At 42.8% G+C, this 18,835-nt stretch overlaps 1 protein-coding gene across 1 annotated transcript in view; it reads left to right on the top strand.

The window, feature by feature from the left end:
* The window catches only part of LOC126482344 (kynurenine 3-monooxygenase-like), a 182,800-nt gene that overhangs the window by 108,180 nt on the left and 55,785 nt on the right, over positions 1-18,835 (top strand). The window contains exons 5-7 of the mRNA XM_050106425.1: positions 1,599-1,686; positions 10,701-10,872; positions 14,997-15,248. Coding sequence (XP_049962382.1) covers positions 1,599-1,686; positions 10,701-10,872; positions 14,997-15,248 — 512 coding nt within the window. The remainder of the gene's footprint in view (positions 1-1,598; positions 1,687-10,700; positions 10,873-14,996; positions 15,249-18,835) is intronic.

Raw genomic sequence — 18,835 nt, 5'->3', positions numbered from 1 at the left:
CTCTCTCTCTCTCTCTCTCTCTCTCTCTCAGACACACACACACACACACACACACACACACACACACACACACACACACATGATGGTGAGCGTACCTGCCTAGTAAGCAGGAGACCCGTTTCCAAATCTTGGTCCGCAACAAATTTTCAGCCTTCCCCACTGATTTAAATCAGTGCCTACTCGCAGGCAATGTCTGCAATTTCTTTGTGCCGTAATTGATAGTGGCTACTGGATGAAAATCGTGTGTGCTCTTTCGAGTTCGTGATATTGTTTGAAGCCTAATTTTACACAGCGAAGCAATATGAAAATATTCTCATTTTATTCTCGCACTGTTCAGCTTTTTTTAAATGCTGCGCGATGCTGACACCCACTTTTATTCTTTGATTTCTCATTCTGTGTTGAGTTGTGTTTACAAGAGGCACTCGTAGCGGCAGAATATTTTTTTACTGCAGCCAGATGCTAAGATCTAGGGGCCCAGTTATTATTTTATACTTAACTTTCCGAGGGCTTTTTTAATTTTAGGCGCCTAATTGCAGTGGTCCGCTCGAGACAGATTGAAAGAACTAAATTCTTACTAAACTTAGCACTCTGGATTGAATAACAACTCATTAAATTGAAACCCCATTTTTAACAAAGGGAGATACCAGAGTCATTATGAGAACACAGCTTCCAGTTAGTATGCAAAGCAATCAAAGCTCGACGTTGTGGTACTGATGGGTCAGTCGGGACCGACCGACCGACCGACCGACCGACCGATCGTCGCCGTCTCACTCTCTGCCATTGGACGCGGTAAGCAGGAGCCTCGTGTCAGCACGCCGCTCCCCCGGGCACTGTCGGCGTTTTTGACCTCAGAGACGTCACGTCTCAATCAGGTAGCTCCTCAGGTTGCATCAGAGGGCTGAATGCACCACATTCCAGTCCTATCACCACGGAAAAAAGAAAATTGCTGGCAGTACTGGGAATCGAACCAAGGCCCTCGGCATAGTAGTCACACCCGCTGACAACTGATCTACGGACGCGGATTTCAATCTGAATGAGTCCTTTGAAATCATACCTGTAGACTCTTCTTCGTTGTTGGTAACAGCAAGTGTTGACACGGTGTCTCTGTCAGTTTCGTAGCAAACCGTCATGAATTTTATAGACTGTATTCTTCACTCTTGGCTTCCAAGTGCTGCCTTTTTCCCCTTACGACATTAAAAGATATGATTGCAGGTCCACATTGCCGTATAAATACCCATAGCGCCACAGTTTGTATTCAAGCAAACACCTCCTATAGTCGGTCGGTAACATCGCTATGTTCTCCAGCAACAACAACACAACAGCAGCAACAATAACAACTATTACGGGTACTACTAATACCACTTCAGTGGACACATTTCTTTCTGTTTGAGACACGCAACCAAAATCCCAGTGCGTAATTTCGAACTTATTCCTTTAAAATGTTGGGATTCGTGTTGACAAGCAGTAAAGAAATCGTCCCATGCTTAATCTTCATGCATATTGCATCTGGTCTAGTGCTACTAGCTTTTTGTAAAATATTCTGTCAGTTTTAATAATTTTATTATCTTTTCTAATGTTGTAGCGCTCTAATTTCACAGCGGCAGAGAAGTTTCCCAACGTCCGCCTACATTTCAACCATAAGCTGGTGGCTGCTGATTTGCACAAAGGCAACATGGTCTTCCAAATGTAAGTAATTCTTTTCAGTACTTAGTTTGCAACTAACACATAAAGTTAGAGAAACAACATAATTTTCCATATGAACACCTCCTTAGTCAGATTACTCGCAGTTGCCCTAAATCACGGTACTTCCGTTGACCAGTCATTAATACGAACACAGATCAAATGTCGAGTGTTTACTGAATGATGGAGTGGTGAAATTTTGTATGTTCTAATGTCCTAATGGAGATAACTGGCAGCCATTCGTAGTTAGTAAATACATATGTAAAATTTGATGTACAAACAATTGTGATATGGACAATCAGTTTTAAAATAGTAAAAACTGCAATAAATAGATTAATACAACGAATCTATGACTCCAATGAACACACGCATACACACCAATATTTGAAGATTTAGTACTGATGAAATTGTCCCATTTTATATTTGACATTCGTATATTCGGTTGCGCTGAGAAGGTTTATTTTGAAGTTAGACCCAACTTTATATATATCCATTGTATCGCGTGATTTACCTTGACTATTAAGGAGAAAGTTTTAGTAAGGCTTCTTTATATTTCAGCCCGCATCTCGTGGTCGTGCGGTAGCGTTCTCGCTTCCCACGCACGGGTTCCCGGGTTCGATTCCCGGCGGGGTCAGGGATTTTCTCTGCCTCGTGATGGCTGGGTGTTGTGTGCTGTCCTTAGGTTAGTTAGATTTAAGTAGTTCTAAGTTCTAGGGGACTGATGACCATAGATGTTAAGTCCCATAGTGCTCAGAGCCATTTGAACCATTTTTTTTATATTTCAAGAGGTCGTTAAATATATTTTAACTACCAATAGAATGATCTAAAAGATAAAGCAGTAAATTTTAATGTATCTCGTAATACATTGTTCCGACAACTAGAGACCATTTCTAATGCTGCATAACCACCAGTGTTATTTTTTGTGCCCTCCTAACTAAGAGGAGGAAATGAAAATTGCCAAAATAATAAAAAACTGAAGCTGACTTAAAGCAGGTATAACCAGAAACAACTATGTACCTTTTCGCTCATCTAGCGTAATAACGACGTTACTGAGGTCGCCAGGGGGCAATCCGGTTTTAGCAGATTTCAAAACAGAGCGTTTGGCGGAATCATATCGATTTATGCAAACTGAGAAGTGATGATTGGCACGCTTCTCTTCAGCACATGCGTACGGCGGGAATAGACTCAGGCAGTGATTCCGGAGCTCCTTGAATGTCTGCATTTGCGAAGCCTGCACAACACTCGCGGCGAAGAGTATAGAAGCAGACAAGGCCTCCCGCTGACTTAGGAGGTCTCGTATCGTAATTTCCCCGGTGGAGCTCGACCCTCCATGTGGAATCAGTAGTTAAGATTCCACAACGACTAATTGTCCATATTGTGTCCGCCGGCCCCTTACATACAATTTTGTTTCGCTTTCGCGAAATGCTGCAACGTACCTTTATCCGCCCGAGACAGACCTCCGTTTGACCGTTGTGGAATGATGTCAGTAGTTCTGTGTGTCGTACCAACAGGGTGATCCGTTTTTTCGTTTTACGGGGTGTTTCAAAAATAATATACGTATTACAAAGTATACTGTTGTCAAAATTCACTGCGCAACTGCTCGGTTATTGGAGGAACGAATGCATTGTCTAGTTTATATTTGTTGCCACTAGGTTCCGGTTGTCTCCTGTTTGCTTGGTTTCCGTCACACGCTGTAAAATGGCTACTCCGCAGTAGAAATCATTTTGTGTTCTCGATTTGCGAAATGTATTTCCGTGTTTACGGTGCAAAGATGTTTCAGGTTGAGGTACCAAACTGATGTTCAGAATGGATGGAACATCCATAAATGGTATCGGCGGTTTGTAGACACAGAAGTTGTATGGGAAGGGAAGTGTCCTGTCTGCCCTCGTGTTTCCAACGGAAATGTCGTAAGAATTCAAACTGGTTTCCAGATCCTACAAAGTCAACTCGTCGTGCCAGTCGGGAGTTACAACTGGGTACGACAACAGTTTGGCTTGTTTTGAATCGTCGGTTGGTTAAGACACCGTACAAGTTACATCTGTTGCAGGCTCTACGTCACGGCGACAAACGCAAAAGTGTGGCATTTTCAGAAGAGCTTCAGAGTGCCATTGACAATGATAAAACTTCCGCACAACGCATCGTGTTCAGTGATGAAGCCACGTTCCATCTTAACTGGAAAGTAAACAAAGTGTGCCAATTTGCGGCCTACAGAAAAATGCAGGCGCTGAACATGTAGAAGATTTATCGAAAAGTGTTCTGTGCATTATACCACTCATCTGTTAACGGTCCATTCTTCTTTGATGGAAACACTGTTGAGGTTCAGCAGTGTATTGCTATGTTACAAAACTGATTGTTTCCGAGGCTGAACGAGCCAGCTTCATTTTTCAACAAGCCGGAGCACCTCTCACTGGCGTCGCCAAGTGAGTGGATGTCTGATTGAATCCCTACCGAGGCTTTGGATTGGTTGTCAAACAGCCGGCGACTTACCGCTTCCCCAGGTGGCCTCAACGATAATCAGATTTGACGCCCTGTGACTTCGCCCCGTGGGGTTTCATTACGGACAACGTTTACGCGCCAGCACTACCACAGAACCAAGAGGGGTTAAAAAGCCGGATCCGTCCTGCCATAACGTAAGTGACGGTGGCTATGGTTACCCGAGTGCGGGAGGAATTCGAGTATCGATGTGATCCTGTTCGTGTCGGTGGTGGAGTACATACTGAACTTGAGCAATCTAAACTTGAGATATTCGTAAATATGCATCCCAAGTTTCATAGCTGTATGTCGTACAGTTTAATAAATATAGGCGTTCCAAAGACGTATATTGTTTTTCAAACGCCGTGTAAACATGCTTCAAAGAGTATGCACTAATCTGAAATTTGAGATACGATGATCTGTTCTTCCATTTGTCGTCAAGCTGTGCAGTTAGAGTTGGGATGACTGATGGGGGCATGAATTTTCCTTTGCTCTTGGCGATGTTTCACGTCCGTCGCCAATGAATTTTCCCGGTTTAAAGAAGCTAAAGAAAAAGCCGACACACGGAAATAAGACTCACACATTCAGTGAAACCAGTTTTCAAGGTGTAATTCCGTCATCTCAAGATGATGCTCCAACATCAAGAAGAAGCGATCGTACCAAAATAGGTCAGCTTTCTTTCACAGCCAGAGCGGAAGTTATCGCTTGTATTGAATGTTTTTTGTATCATGCGAAATTATTGTCTAGGGGGACCCACTTGAGTGATAGGTCGCAAAAGGCCAATGATGTTCATGGCATTTGACGCCCCACATACTGTATACCATTCAACCACAATATTGGCTGGTAATAGCAACAGGGGGCGGTACTGGAGATATCCAATGGTGAGTACAGCATGAGGCAATAGAGCGTGGTTGAACTGCTTCATCGACGAGTAAATCACAACAGTGCTACAGTACTAATGGTTTTGATAAAAAGGCGAGCAACGGCAGCAATAAACAAAGAAAACATTGCGTTATGTCTACAACAAAGTAGCCGAAGATAAAATTTCGTCGAAAGGAACCCAAGGAATTTCGCAAGTGAGAAAGAAGTGGCTGATGCAATATAAGCGTTTCTGCAAGACGAGTCAGTGGAATTTGTGGTTAAAAAATGGTTCAAACGGCTCTGTGCACTATGGGACTTAACTTCTAAGGTCATCAGTCGCCTAGAACTCAGAACTACTTAAACCTAACTAACCTAAGGACATCACACACATCCATGCCCGAGGCAGGATTCGAACCTGCGACCGTAGCGGTCGCGCGGTTCCAGACGGTAGCGCCTAGAACCGCTCGAATTTGTGGTGTCGTGTAAGTTCGACAGTACGGATAATGTTCGTGAGGAGCACAATGACGACGATACGTGCTTAACAAGGGAAAATGATATTGAAACAGGTATCAAAACATGTAGTTTCATCATCCTTGTCCGACAGGAAGCCACGAATCCTGGCTCCAGTGAAACATAGTGAAGGACAAGTGTTTTTCAAGGAGCGGATACCAAACATAATTACGTACGTAGAAGATCATCCGCAGCATAGTTAAAAAGGAGCAGAACCACTTATGAACACATTTAGAATAAGTCCGCACCAATATGACCGTGTAGTGCATAAGAAAAACTACGAAAATTCAAGGGAGGACAAGGCGCACTTCTTACAGAAACTGGTGTTCGCGCGTTGCAAGGAGGCTTGATGCAATTTTAAGGGCGTGCATGATAGTGACCTACTACTTTATGGACATCAAATTGCGCACGACATAGATTACAACGATTTGAAAGGAAGCAATGGATGGTTGTTTGACTTCAAACAGTGCTGCAGATTTAGAAGACGTAAGATAACGAAATTTCAAACGAAGCGTCAACATGACTATGCACAGCAAACTGCGGAATCGGCCCGAAAATTTGTCGATCAGATAAACAAACTTATCCCATCGCTCAGTAAGGAGTTTGTTTTCAACTCCGACCAATCGGGATTTGAAGAGAAAACGCATATGAAAGGAACCCTGGAAATTACAGGTACCGAGAGAGTCGTGTGATCATCAAGTAACATCATGTCTTAACGCATTCGGCTAAAATTATCCCGACTGTTAATCTAGATGGTAAATTGGCTGGAAAGTTATTTATTGTCCTGCGGGAAGTTGGAGGTGCTCTGCCCCCTACGACTCTTTCTCGTGAGCGTGGTGGCACAAGGGCAGTGGAGAATATTTACGTAACAGCAAGCAACAGTGGGCAATGGACGCAAGAGAACAGCTAAAGCAAACTAACCTCCTGAAAAGTGTGTGACATTGTAGTTTATACAACTTGGAACCGCTGGACAAATTTAGCCTATGGATGTTTTTTTCCGTGTCTATAAAACATGTTACCGCACTATCTGTAGCTACGCCTTAAAAGACAGCCAGCTTAACGATAAGCTCCGCGTTGACCGTCTCAATTCGGTTGCATCCCATTACATTACATTCCATCAGTTCTCATCACACCGTTACACCAATATGATTCTATTCTTCAAGAGTAGATACCTATCTAAATGTCGTGCACGGTTTGTAAGTTCCAGGGAGTTCGCCTTCGAACTTGATGGAGCGAACCTCTGTCATCATTGTGGCGCGTCATTTTTCATTCCGTGTTCATGGTGCGAGTTAATGGTTTGATTCGAACATTTCTGTAATGTCGACGATGTTCATTTTGTGAAGTGTAATACATTTATTTAAAAAAAATTGATTTGAACGAATGAAAAATCTGCAAGATTGGCGATCTTTTACAGAAGCTCGAAATGTAGCGCTGACTTAAATGCGAGTTGCTTATAAATAATCCTTATAGTAATTTCCACAACAAAATCTTGTCTCGAAACCTGACAGAAAAGCCAAAGAGATTCTGGTCGCATGTAAAGTACGCTAGCGGTAAGACAGTCAATGATTTCTCTGCGCGATAGCAATGGAAATACTATCGACGACTGTACTGCCAAAGCAGAGTTACTAAACATAGCCTTCCGAAATTTCTTCAACAAGGAAGACGAGGTAAATATTCCAGAATTCGAATAAAGAATAGATCCCAAGATGAGTAACTTAGAAATAGATATCCTCGAAGTAGTGATGCAACTTAAAATCACTTAATAAAAGCAAGTCTTCCGGTCCAGACTGTATACCAATCAGGTTTCTTTCAAGGCACGCTGATGCAACAGCTCCATACTTAACAATCATATACCGCCGTTCGCTCGACGAAAGATCCGTACCCAGAGAGTGGAAAGTTGCACAAGTCACACCAATAATCAAGAAAGGTAGTAGGAGTAATCCACTAAATTACAAGCCCATATCATTAACGTCGATACGCAGCAGGATTTTGGAACATATATTATGTTCGAATATTATGGATTACCTCGAAGAGAACGGTCTATTGACACACAGTCAACACGGATATTGAAAACATCGTTCTAGTCAGACATAACTAGCTCTTTACACACACGAAGTCTTGAGTGCTATTGCAAGGGATTTCAAATGGATTCCCCATTTCTAGGTTTTCAGAAAGTTTTTGGCACTGTACTACACAAGCGGCTTGTAGTGAAATGGCGTGCTTATGGCATATCGTCTCAGTTATGTGACTGGATTCGTGTTTTTCTGTCCGAGTTCACAGTTCGCAGTTATTGACGAAAGTCATCGAGTAAAACAGAAGTGATTTCTGGAGTTTCTCGAGGTAGTGTTGTAGGCCTTGTGCAGTTCCTTGTCTATATAAACTGTTGAATCCTGCTCAGTCGTCGAATATGGGGCGCCTAGGAAACCTGGTTTCTCGGATCGCTAGACAACATTCATACAAATTGTATTAATGATTCAGTCCGGAACCACGCGATTGCTACGGTCGCAGGTTCGAATCCTGCCTCGGGTATGGATTTGTGTGATGTCCTTAGGTTAGTTAGGTTTAAGTATTTCTAAGTTCTAGGCTACTGATGACCTCAGATGTTAAGTCCCATAGTGCTCAGAGCCATTTGAACTATTTTTTTGTGTTAATGAGTTTATTACAAGAAAGTAAATGACAATACGTAACTTTGAGAATTACATAGATGTGTCGTAAGCAAAGGGCGACATCCGAAATAAACAATGTTCTTCAGTGTAACAATTCCAAGATAGAGCTACGTGGAATGTACAAGCAAGTAACGAGCTTTGACGCTTCTATTCTGGTCGCTAGTCTTGAAGCTTCTCTGGAACTGACCGCGACCACTCAAGCGTGGCGCTTATGTCCTCTTCGCGTAGGGGCCGCTGCTGTCGCGTTGTCGTCCTGGAGAGGGGTCGGTCAGCGTGCGATTGGCTGACTTCTTCTCACAGCCCTCTCTGCTCTATCGTTCCCGACTGGCGTGCCCGCACTTGACTCAAGCCGTAATATAATTGATTTATGAAACAATCTGAGCATCCATCTTAAGTTGTTTGCAGTTGATGCCGTCGTTTATCGTCTAGTAAAGACATCAGAAGATCAAAACAAATTGTAAAACGATTTAGAAAAGATATCTGTATGGTGCGAAAATTGGCAATGGAACCTAAATAATGAAAAGTGTAAGGTCACCCACATGAGTTCTGAAAGGAATCCGGTAAACTTTGGTTACACGGTAAATCAGTCAAATCTAAAGACCGTAAATTCAACTAAAATACCTAGGAATTTCAATTACGAGCAACTTAAATTGGAATGAACAAATAGAAAATGTTGTGGGAAAGGCAGACCAAAGATTGTGTTTTTATTGGCAGAACATTTAGAAAATGTAACAGATCTGCTAAAGAGACTACCTACATTACGTGAGTCAATCGTTTTTTGGAGTACTGCTGCTCGGTCTGGGATCCTTACCAGATAGGATTAACGGAATACATGAACTAAGTTCAAAGAAGAGCTGTATATTTTATATTATCGTGAAATAGATGAGAGAGAGCCACTGACATGATACAGGATTTGGGGTGGACATCATTAAAACAAAGGTGTTTTTCGTTGCTGCGGAATCTGCTCACGAAATTTCAATCTTCACCTTTCTCCTCCGAATGCGAAAATATTATGTTCACGCCGACCTACATACGGAGAAACGATCATCATAATAAAATAAGAGAAATCAAAGCTCGTTCGGAATCATATAGGTGTTCTTTGTTCCGCGCGCTGTTCCAGATTGGAATAAGATAGAATTAGTGTGTACTAGGGGCTTAAGTGTAATTTGCAGAGTATCCATGTAGATGTAGATGTAGATGTAGATCTCTGCACCTCCAGGCCACTCTTTTTCTGTCCCCCTCCTAATGCACATGGTGATTCATCAGGAGCTAACATTTTTTCTATCGCATTGTTACGACAACACTTTCAAATGTGCCGTATTAAAGATTGAACTTGCGACCTCGCACTCAAGAAGTAAGACACCGGCATTGAGAAGAACACAATCATGCCAGCTGATAGATAGCAAATAGAAAAGCCGGACGGGAAAAAAATAACGTAGGGCGTTAATAACACAACACCAGGCGGATTATGTTACGTCGCTCGGGAGAAGCGAGATGCTGCGCATAAGAACCTAGTAAGGGCTTTTAACCTACGAAAAATGTTATCAGTTCTTTCTGTTAAAGGTGGTGCATTTGGATGAATTTCTTATAAAATTTTGCCGGTCGGAGTGGCCGTGCGGTTCTAGGCGCTATAGTCTGGAACCGCGAAACCGCTACGGTCGCAGGTTCGAAACCTGCCTCGGGCATGGATGTGTGTGATGTACTTAGGTTAGTTAGGTTTAAGTAGTTCTAAGTTCTAGGGGACTGATGACCTCAGTAGTTAAGTCTCATAGCGCTCAGAGCATTTGAACCGTTTGAACCTTATAAAATTTATGTACGTAAATGTCCTCCGTACGCTAATTCCCCTCTTGAAAACCCGAGGCATTCAACACAGTTTGTTTATGTGGTTCCGTGTCTTAAGAAACCAGTCCGCTATCCTTTCGAGGAATTGTCCGCTCGCGAATTTCTGGCTGGCTGAGAGATTAATAGATTTATTGGTTGAGGGGGGTTATGGGACTAAACGGTCCCTAGCTGAAAGAAGTTGCCGGGTATTTTTGCTTCTGCTTGTATGGTTGAATTTGGGAGGAGCCTGGGAAGCGTTGGTTGGTTAACAGTTTTTGATATTTCTGAGCAACATTCATAAAATAATTTTTAAATGAACACACCCGAATTTGACTGTATTGTTGTTTATTTAATTACAACCTAGTTTTCGGCCTTTTATACCGTTTTCAAGTGACTGAGCTTATGTTATTAGCATATGTTGCAGAACATCAAGCTCTAATTGGCCATAAATTAAGAAAATATTGTCTCCCCACGAAACGCCAAATGTAAAATCATCGTCTTCAAAAAAGTTCAGTAACTGATAGTGGGAGCACGTCGTATTTGGTTGGCTGGTTTGGGGGAGGGGACGAAATAGCGAGGTCATCTGTCCCATCGGATTAGGGAAGGATGAGGAAGCAAATCGGCCGTGCCCTTTCAGGGGAACCATCCCGGTCCTGTGAACCGTGTTGTACGTGCGCTTTCGTGTTGCAGACTGGACAATGGGCTGCGCGTGGAGAAGTCCGCGTCGCTGGTGGTGGGCGCGGACGGCGCCTTCTCCGCGGTGCGCCGCCAGATGATGAAGGCGCCGCTGTTCCAGTACAGCCAGCGCTACATAGAGCACGGCTACCTCGAGCTCTGCATACCGCCCACCGCCGACGGAAAGGTGAGAACGCGCACGGCTTAGTGAAGCATGCACGAGCTGACCAAGCAGTATGAGGGATACTGTCGTGTTATTCATGAAGTGAATTAAACTTCAACATATTATACATTAACCATCTTCGTATTCTTCTTGGACGATAAGTGTAGGAAAAGAACGGATTTCAGTTGTTTATTACAGATAAACTGTAAATGATAGAAACGCATATAACTTTAGACTGAAAGAGGAGGAAAACAAGTTTCATTGCTTTTGGCCTCACAGATCACCAGACCTCACATTTTGCGATTTTTTTCTGTGGGGATACATCTTTTGTCTTTGTCCCACCTGTGGCAACTACTCTTGACGAGCTAAGAAATCGATTTGTTGAAGCTGTCGGTTTAATAAACAGAGACCTGTTGATACGTGTGTGGAATGAAATGGAGTACCGTTTCAATATTTCTCGAGCAACGCATGGTGCTCATGTTGACTATATGGTGTAATGTCTGAGCGAACATGTAACCTTAAAACTTCCTTTATCCAGTGACATGTGCAATATGTTTCTGTGCTTCATAGCTCGTCTGTAATAAACAACTGAAATCTGTTCATTCTTTTCGAATCGCCCTGTACTTTTAATATTTCAGTGATGGTTCTAGGATCAAATCTAAAGTAAAACTGAAACTTCCTGGCAGATTAAAACTGTGTGCCCGACCGAGACTCGAACTCGGGACCTTTGCCTTTCGCGGGCAAGTGCTCTACCATCTGAGCCACCGAAGCACGACTCACGCCCACTCCTCACAGCTTCCTTTCTTTCAGGAGTGCTAGTTCTGCAAGGTTCGCAGGAGAGCTTCTGTAAAGTTTGGAAGGTAGGAGACGAGATACTGGCAGAAGTAAAGCTGTGAGACCGGGCGTGAGTCGTGCTTCGGTAGCTCAGATGGTAGAGCACTTGCCCGCGAAAGGAAAAGGTCCCGAGTTCGAGTCTCGGTCGGGCGCACAGTTTTAATCTGCCAGGAAGTTTCATATCAGCGCACACTCCGCTGCAGAGTGAAAATCTCATTCTAAAGTAAAACTGTCACTATTTAATCACTTTTAACGAGAGCACCACAGATCAGTCCCTTTCATGCACCATATTTGTTCCCTTATCTGTAGTCGCTATTAAATTCTCTTTTAGACAAAAATATCACACACGAAGAAGAATTAATCAGTTTGGTGCCAAATTAGTGAGGCAATATCACAACAGGTAGGTATTCACCCATGCGAAACTGCAACATTCGGCCTCCAGAGACTATAAATGTACCACCACATTTCACCAATAATAATGTTTTCAGAACAACAAAGAATCCGCAAATACAAGCCAAAACATCTTAATTGGCTGAATAAAATAATATAATAACAGGTAATCACCAAAGAGGTGGTGCCAAAATGTAGCCGTGAGATCCCAACATTCCCCGATGTAAGACAATCACCATGTGGTTATTGACGCAAAAAGCAATATATAGCTAACTAATAATAATTTTTTTATTTCAGTGGCTGTGAAGCGAGGGAGGGTAATTAACATTAATCTAGCGCTAGAGAGTACTCTAAGCAATCAAATTTTCTTGCGATTGCCATTTGCTGAAGTGGTTGTTTACTAGCGTTTTTTATGTCGCGAGGCTCCTGATTCTACTATACGAGGTGGCTGACTGTGTGGATCAGGTGTCGGTCGCACGTGTATGCCCTAACCAAGGCCATCGCGACTGCGGTGAGGGATACTCATCGTTGGTGCCAATATCTCAGTTACAAAAAAATTGCTCGACACAACTTTTGTTCTTTTTTTATAACAATATTATTATTAACAGTATTCATAATAATCTGCTCGACATATTCCATCATCTATACCTGTTCCTATGAATCCCTAATTAGCGAGATGCAAGTCGGATATACTTGGAAGGAAGCCTGACAGTTCGTTCTTGGAAGATTCAACATACTACCGGTCTGCTTACGCTTCATGTACCATACAACAATACTTCTTTGTATCGTATCGTGATAGCACAGAACATCCTGAACCTTTTTTTTTTACAATGACGATTGAAATGAACTCTACCTGCAAACGAATTTGGTGGTTTATTCTTCCATTTATCACAAATTTGTAAAATAAATATTGCTTTATGATTACTATGGCTTCTTGTGGCTTGACAACTGCTTTGTTGTGGAAATATAATTAACTTATTTCCACAGTGTCCTATCTGACGCAGTGATGATGTACCATGCATACACTCAGAACACACACTACGTTCGTTTGATGGATGTGAGAGAGCTCCTCGGCATTCCAGTAGCTGTATATCTTGACGGTTTTCAGGCAGTGTAGTGAACCCTCGATCTGAGGAATACGTGATAGTAGGGATTCGCAGAGTAGTCCTATAAAATAAACCCTTAATTTCAGTGTTCTTCTGCTGACAGTGTGTCATGATGGTCGTACATGGTAGTTACAATTAAAATTTCGTGCCTTGAGCTGGCGTGGACAGAAACCAATTTCACCATATGAACAGCAAACTTCATATAAATGACGTTGACACTGTTTACACATCCACACAGTTAACGTGCGTCTCTACAAGCTGAGCAAAGTTTTCTATCACTGAGTGCGAGAGAGAGGGGGTTTTTCCGTGGAATAAAGCAGCAGTCTCCATTGAGGTAGCACATAGATGATACCACTCATTTAATGACAGTACTTCACCGTCACTAGACCGTGGATTTTCGAATACAACCACTGGATGAAACTCACAGCATGTTTACTGGTGTTCTTGTAAACAACATTATTTGCGATGTCATGGAAGTTCTCAAGCTGCTGGGTAGGTGATTTCTCGATATCCGTTAGTAACATGATTTTAGTAGGAAATTATTGTGTTATCACACAAATAATTTCATTCCTCCTCACACAGGCGCTGTGATCGTATCTGCCTCGTGACAGAGCTGTCATTCACAGCATGTCTCGGCTATCTGGATATAAGGAAACAGGGGTAGGATCTACTACATATATTTATGTGTGCGTAGGAATAATGCTTCGTGGGCTCCTGGCAACGTAATTAAAAATGTTTACAAGTTTAATTTATGTGCAAGGCTATAGACGTCGTCACAACCTCGAGCGCCAGCAGCGCACAAGCTAAGCGCGATGCCGATGTCTGCGCCGACGCTCCCTCCAATCGACCAGATAGTTTATAAATAGTAATTTCTTACATATATTAATCGATGAGGTATCTCACAGCAGATCATTGTCCTCGAATAACACCTATTCAGTGAGATCAAAATGGAGTGTGGTAGATTGTTAGATTCACACTGGATGATTTCCTCCTCTCCTCTCTTCTACCTCTGCCCTCCCCTCCCCTCCCTTAGGTTATCTGCCATGTGCGCAGAATGGCGTTCAGTATGACATGTAATACTGTAATATGATACTGCTCCAAGCTGCTGACATATGCTGAGTCAGAGATTTTGCCCAGCTCACCCATTGCCCGTCTGCTGGGGGGGGGGGGGGGGGGGGTAAGAAGACATGGACCGAGAGAGGGAGAGAATGGACATAGATAATTGGAAGGAGGAGACGGGAAGAGAGGGGAGGAGGAGGAGATATTTGGAGAAAGTGCAGACGTGGTGGACGAAGAGGAAGGGGAGGAGGTGATGAGCAGAGAGAGGAAATCAGTATATATATATATATATATATATATATATATATATATATATCGCGTAAATATTTAGCAATTTCAAAGGAATGCCAGGTTCACTGATATGATGTAAAAGCAACTGAACTGTGTAAGTTTCGCCCTTAGGTGATTCTGCGTCGGTACATAGAATAGTGTATGAGAGTTCCTTCATTCATTTTTTGTATAAATCGATGAACTATGTGATAGAGAGATAGATGAATAGAGTGGAGTAGTGCACGATCCTCCGGTGACAATTCTCGAAATTTTTAAAGAAGCTTTTAAGGTATTCCACAACGCGTTGTTAGGAACGTTGCATGTACGAATGAATGGAAGCCAAATGATACATACGGCAGGAATGAGGGTCTTAAACAGTGTGGCAACAGCCTCCCTGTGATACATGTGGAACGAATGAGGGTCTTAAACAATGTGGCAACAGCCTATCTGGCGAGAGGATGTAGGTGAGAATGGCCGCCGTGTCCGCAGTTCGCGATGGCGGAGCAGTACCTGCACATCTGGCCGCGCGGCTCCTTCATGATGATCGCGCTGCCCAACCAGGACCGCTCGTGGACCGTCACGCTCTTCATGCCTTTCGAGCAGTTCGAGGCGCTGGACACGCCCCAGAGGCTGCTCGACTTCTTTGGCGAGTACTTCGCCGACTCTATACCGCTCATCGGAAGCAAGAAGCTCGTCAAGGACTTCTTCGCAACCAAGCCGTCGCCTCTCGTCTCCATTAAGGTAAGTGGTCGGCCTCGGCTCTAAACTCTAATTTGTCTTCTCTTTTATCTTATGTTGCCATCTGCAGTCATTATGCTGCGTGCTCTCCTTTTGTACCTTTTACTTCTCGTTCCTGACATTCATTCCTTCCCCTTTGGTATTCATCTCCTGTCACAGTTGTTGCTGTTGCATAAGTTAAGTTGACAGCAGCGTGTCCGTTTGGGTCCAATGTGCAAATAAATAACAGCCTATAGAAAGTATACTGATTCACTGAATTGTTTCAACAAAAGCAAAATATAAGATGAAGAAGCGTTCAAACAGAAAAAATGCTAAATAATACGGTGATGGGAAAAAATCGCAACACTAAAAAATAATTAATGTGGAAAAATTAAATTACGGCAATACATTTGTCTAGATAACATATTTAAGTGATTAACATTTCAAGATCACAGGTTGTTGTAAGCGCCAGATAAGCCACTGCTGCTGTGAAAAGCTGCTAAATTACTAACCAGAGTAAACGCCAGACTGTTGAATGAAAGCTTGCAAACATGCATGCATTGTGCTGTGTAGGTGCTGGGTGTCAGTTTGTGTGATGAAGTTCCATGTCTGTAGTACTTGGTCGGTCAATACGGGGACGGTTAATGCTGGTTGTCCAACATGTGCTCGATTGGACAAAGATATAGTGGTCGAGTAGGTCAAAGCAATATACCGACACTCTATAGAGCATGTTGGCTTACAGCAGCGATACGTGGGCGAGCGTTATACTGTTAGAAAACACCCTCTGGAATGCTTTTCGTGAATGGCAGCACGAAAGGTCAAATCACCAGAGCTACGTACAAATTTGTAGTCAGGATGCGTGGGATAACTATGAGAGTGCTCCTGTTGTTGTACGAAATCGCACCCCACATCGTAACTTCCAATGTAGGCCAAATATGTCAAGCACGCACACAGGATGGTTGCTGACCCTCAACTGACCTCCTCCTAACCAACTCACGGCTACCACTGGCACCGAGGCAGAACTACCTTTCATCACGAAGCACAACAGATCTCCACCCTACCCTCCAATGAGCCCTCGACTGACACCACTGAAGTCGCAAATGGCGGTCGTGTGTGGTCAGTGGAATGCACATTGCAGAGCGTCTGGTTCGGAACTGTCCTTGAAGTAACCGATTTGTAACAGTACGTTGAGCCACACTGTGGTGCCAATTGCCGCTCAAAATGCTGCTGCAGATGCAGAAAGATGGGCCAGAGCCATGTGCCGAATACCATGGCCTTCCCTCTCAGTGGTGCCACGTCGCCGACCGGAGCCCGATCTACTCGCGTCCTTACATTCCTGTGACCACCGCAGCTAGCAATAACGTACAACGGGTGCATTCCTTTCTGCAGTATCACAGAAGTAACATCCCGCTTCTCGTAGCCATATTACACGACCTCGTTAAAACTCAGTCACATTTTGATAACGGCATCTTTGTACCCTTAAACGCATTTTTGACGGACGTCAACCCACCACGTTCAGTCGCAAAGATAACTATCGCTCACGATCGTTACAACGTGTATTTAAACTCCTATGCGACTGGCACGAAATTTGAATAGACACCGTCCTTCAGATGTACAAATACGCCCTCCAACTTTCGTTTACTTCACACAGTTTCTTGATGTTGCGATTTTCTTTCCGTCAGTGTATTTCCATATGCAATCATTGTGCTACTTGCTCTCCTTCTGTAACATTTATTTCTCCTTCTGTAACATTTATTTCTCCTTCTGTAACATTTATTTCTCCTTCGTAACATTCATTCTTCCCCTTTTGTACTTCACCTCCTCTCACAGTTGATGCTGTTGTTGTGTGGGTGAAGTAGACGACAGAGTGACCTTTAGTTCCCATGTACCAACACATAACAAACTATAGTAACCAAACCTTCTTTTATCAAAAGGTTTTATACGTGAAAGAAGCCTGGAGATACTGACAGGTTTCAGACAGATTATATAATGGTAAAACAGAGATTCAGGACCCAGGTTATAATTGTAAGACATTTCCAGGGGCAGATGTGGACTGTGACCACAATCTATTGGTTATGAGCTGTAGATTAAAACTGAAGAAACTGTAAAAAGGTGGGAATTTAAGGAGATGGGACCTGGATAAACTGACTAAACCAGAGGTTGTACAAAGTTTCAGGGAGTGCATAAGGGAAAAATTGACAGGAATGAGGGAAAGAAATACAGCAGAAGAAGAATGAGTAGCTTTCAGAGATGAAGTAGTGAAGGCAGCAGAGGATCTAGTAGGTAAAAAAACGAGAGCTAGTAGAAATCCTTGGGTAACAGAAGAAATATTGAATTTAATTGGTGAAAGGAGAAAATATAAAAATGCAGTAAATGAAGCAGGCAAAAAGAAATACAAACGTCTCAAAAATGAGATCGACAGGAAGTGCAAAATGGCTAAGCAGGGATGGCTAGAGGACAAATGTAAGGATGTAGAGGCTTATCTCACTAGGGGTAAGATAGATACTGCCTACAGGAAAATTAAAGAGACCTTTGGAGAAGGGAGAACCACTTGTATGAATATCAAGAGCTCAGATGGAAACCCAGTTCTAAGCAAAGAAGGGAAAGCAGAAAGGTGGAAGGAGTATATACAGGGTCTATACAGGGGCGATGTACTTGAGGACAATATTATGGAAATGGAAGAGGATGTAGATGAAATGGGAGATACGATACTGCGTGAAGAGTTTGACAGAGCATTGAAAGACCTGAGTCGAAACAAGGCCCCGGTAGTAGACAACATTCCATTAAAACTACTGACGGCCTTGGGAGAGCCAGTCCTGACAAAACTCTACCATCTGGTGAGCAAGATGTATGAAACAGGCGAAATACCCTCAGACTTCAAGAAGAATATAATAATTCCAATCCCAAAGAAAGCAGGTTTTGACAGATGTGAAAATTACCGAACTATCAGTTTAATAAGTCACAGCTGCAAAATACTAACGCGAATTCTTTACAGACGAATGGAAGCACTAGTAGAAGCCGACCTCGGGGAAAATAAGTTTGGTTCCGTAGAAATGTTGGAAGACGTGAGGCAATACTGAACCTACGACTTATCTTAGAAGCTAGATTAAGGAAGGGCAAACCTACGTTTCTACCATTTGTAGACTTAGAGAAAGCTTTTGACAATGTTGACTCGAATGCTCTTTCAAAATCTGTAGGTGGCAGGGGTAAAATACAGGGAGCGAAAGGCTATTTACAATTTGTACAGAAACCAGATGGCAGTTATAAGAGTCGAGGGGCATGAAAGGGAAGAGGTGGTTGGGAAGGGAGTGACACAGGGTTGTAGCCTATCCCCGATATCATTCAATCTGTATATTGAGCAAGCTGTGAAGGAAACAAAAGAAAAATTCGTAGTTGGTATTAAAATCCATGCAGAAGAAATAAAAACTTTTAGGTTCGCCGATGACCTTGTAATTCTGTCAGAGACAGCAAAGGACTTGGAAGAGCAGTTGAACGGAATGGACAGTGTCTTGAAAGGAGGATATAAGATGAACATCAACAAAAGCAAAAAAAGGATAATGAAATGTAGTCGAATTAAGTCGGGTGATGCTCAGGGAATTAGATTAGGAAAT

This window comes from Schistocerca serialis, chromosome 5, assembly GCF_023864345.2.
Source record: "Schistocerca serialis cubense isolate TAMUIC-IGC-003099 chromosome 5, iqSchSeri2.2, whole genome shotgun sequence".
Classification (NCBI taxonomy): domain Eukaryota; kingdom Metazoa; phylum Arthropoda; class Insecta; order Orthoptera; family Acrididae; genus Schistocerca; species Schistocerca serialis.
Note: the sequence above shows the minus strand (reverse complement) of the source record. Positions and strands in the feature narration are given on the sequence as shown.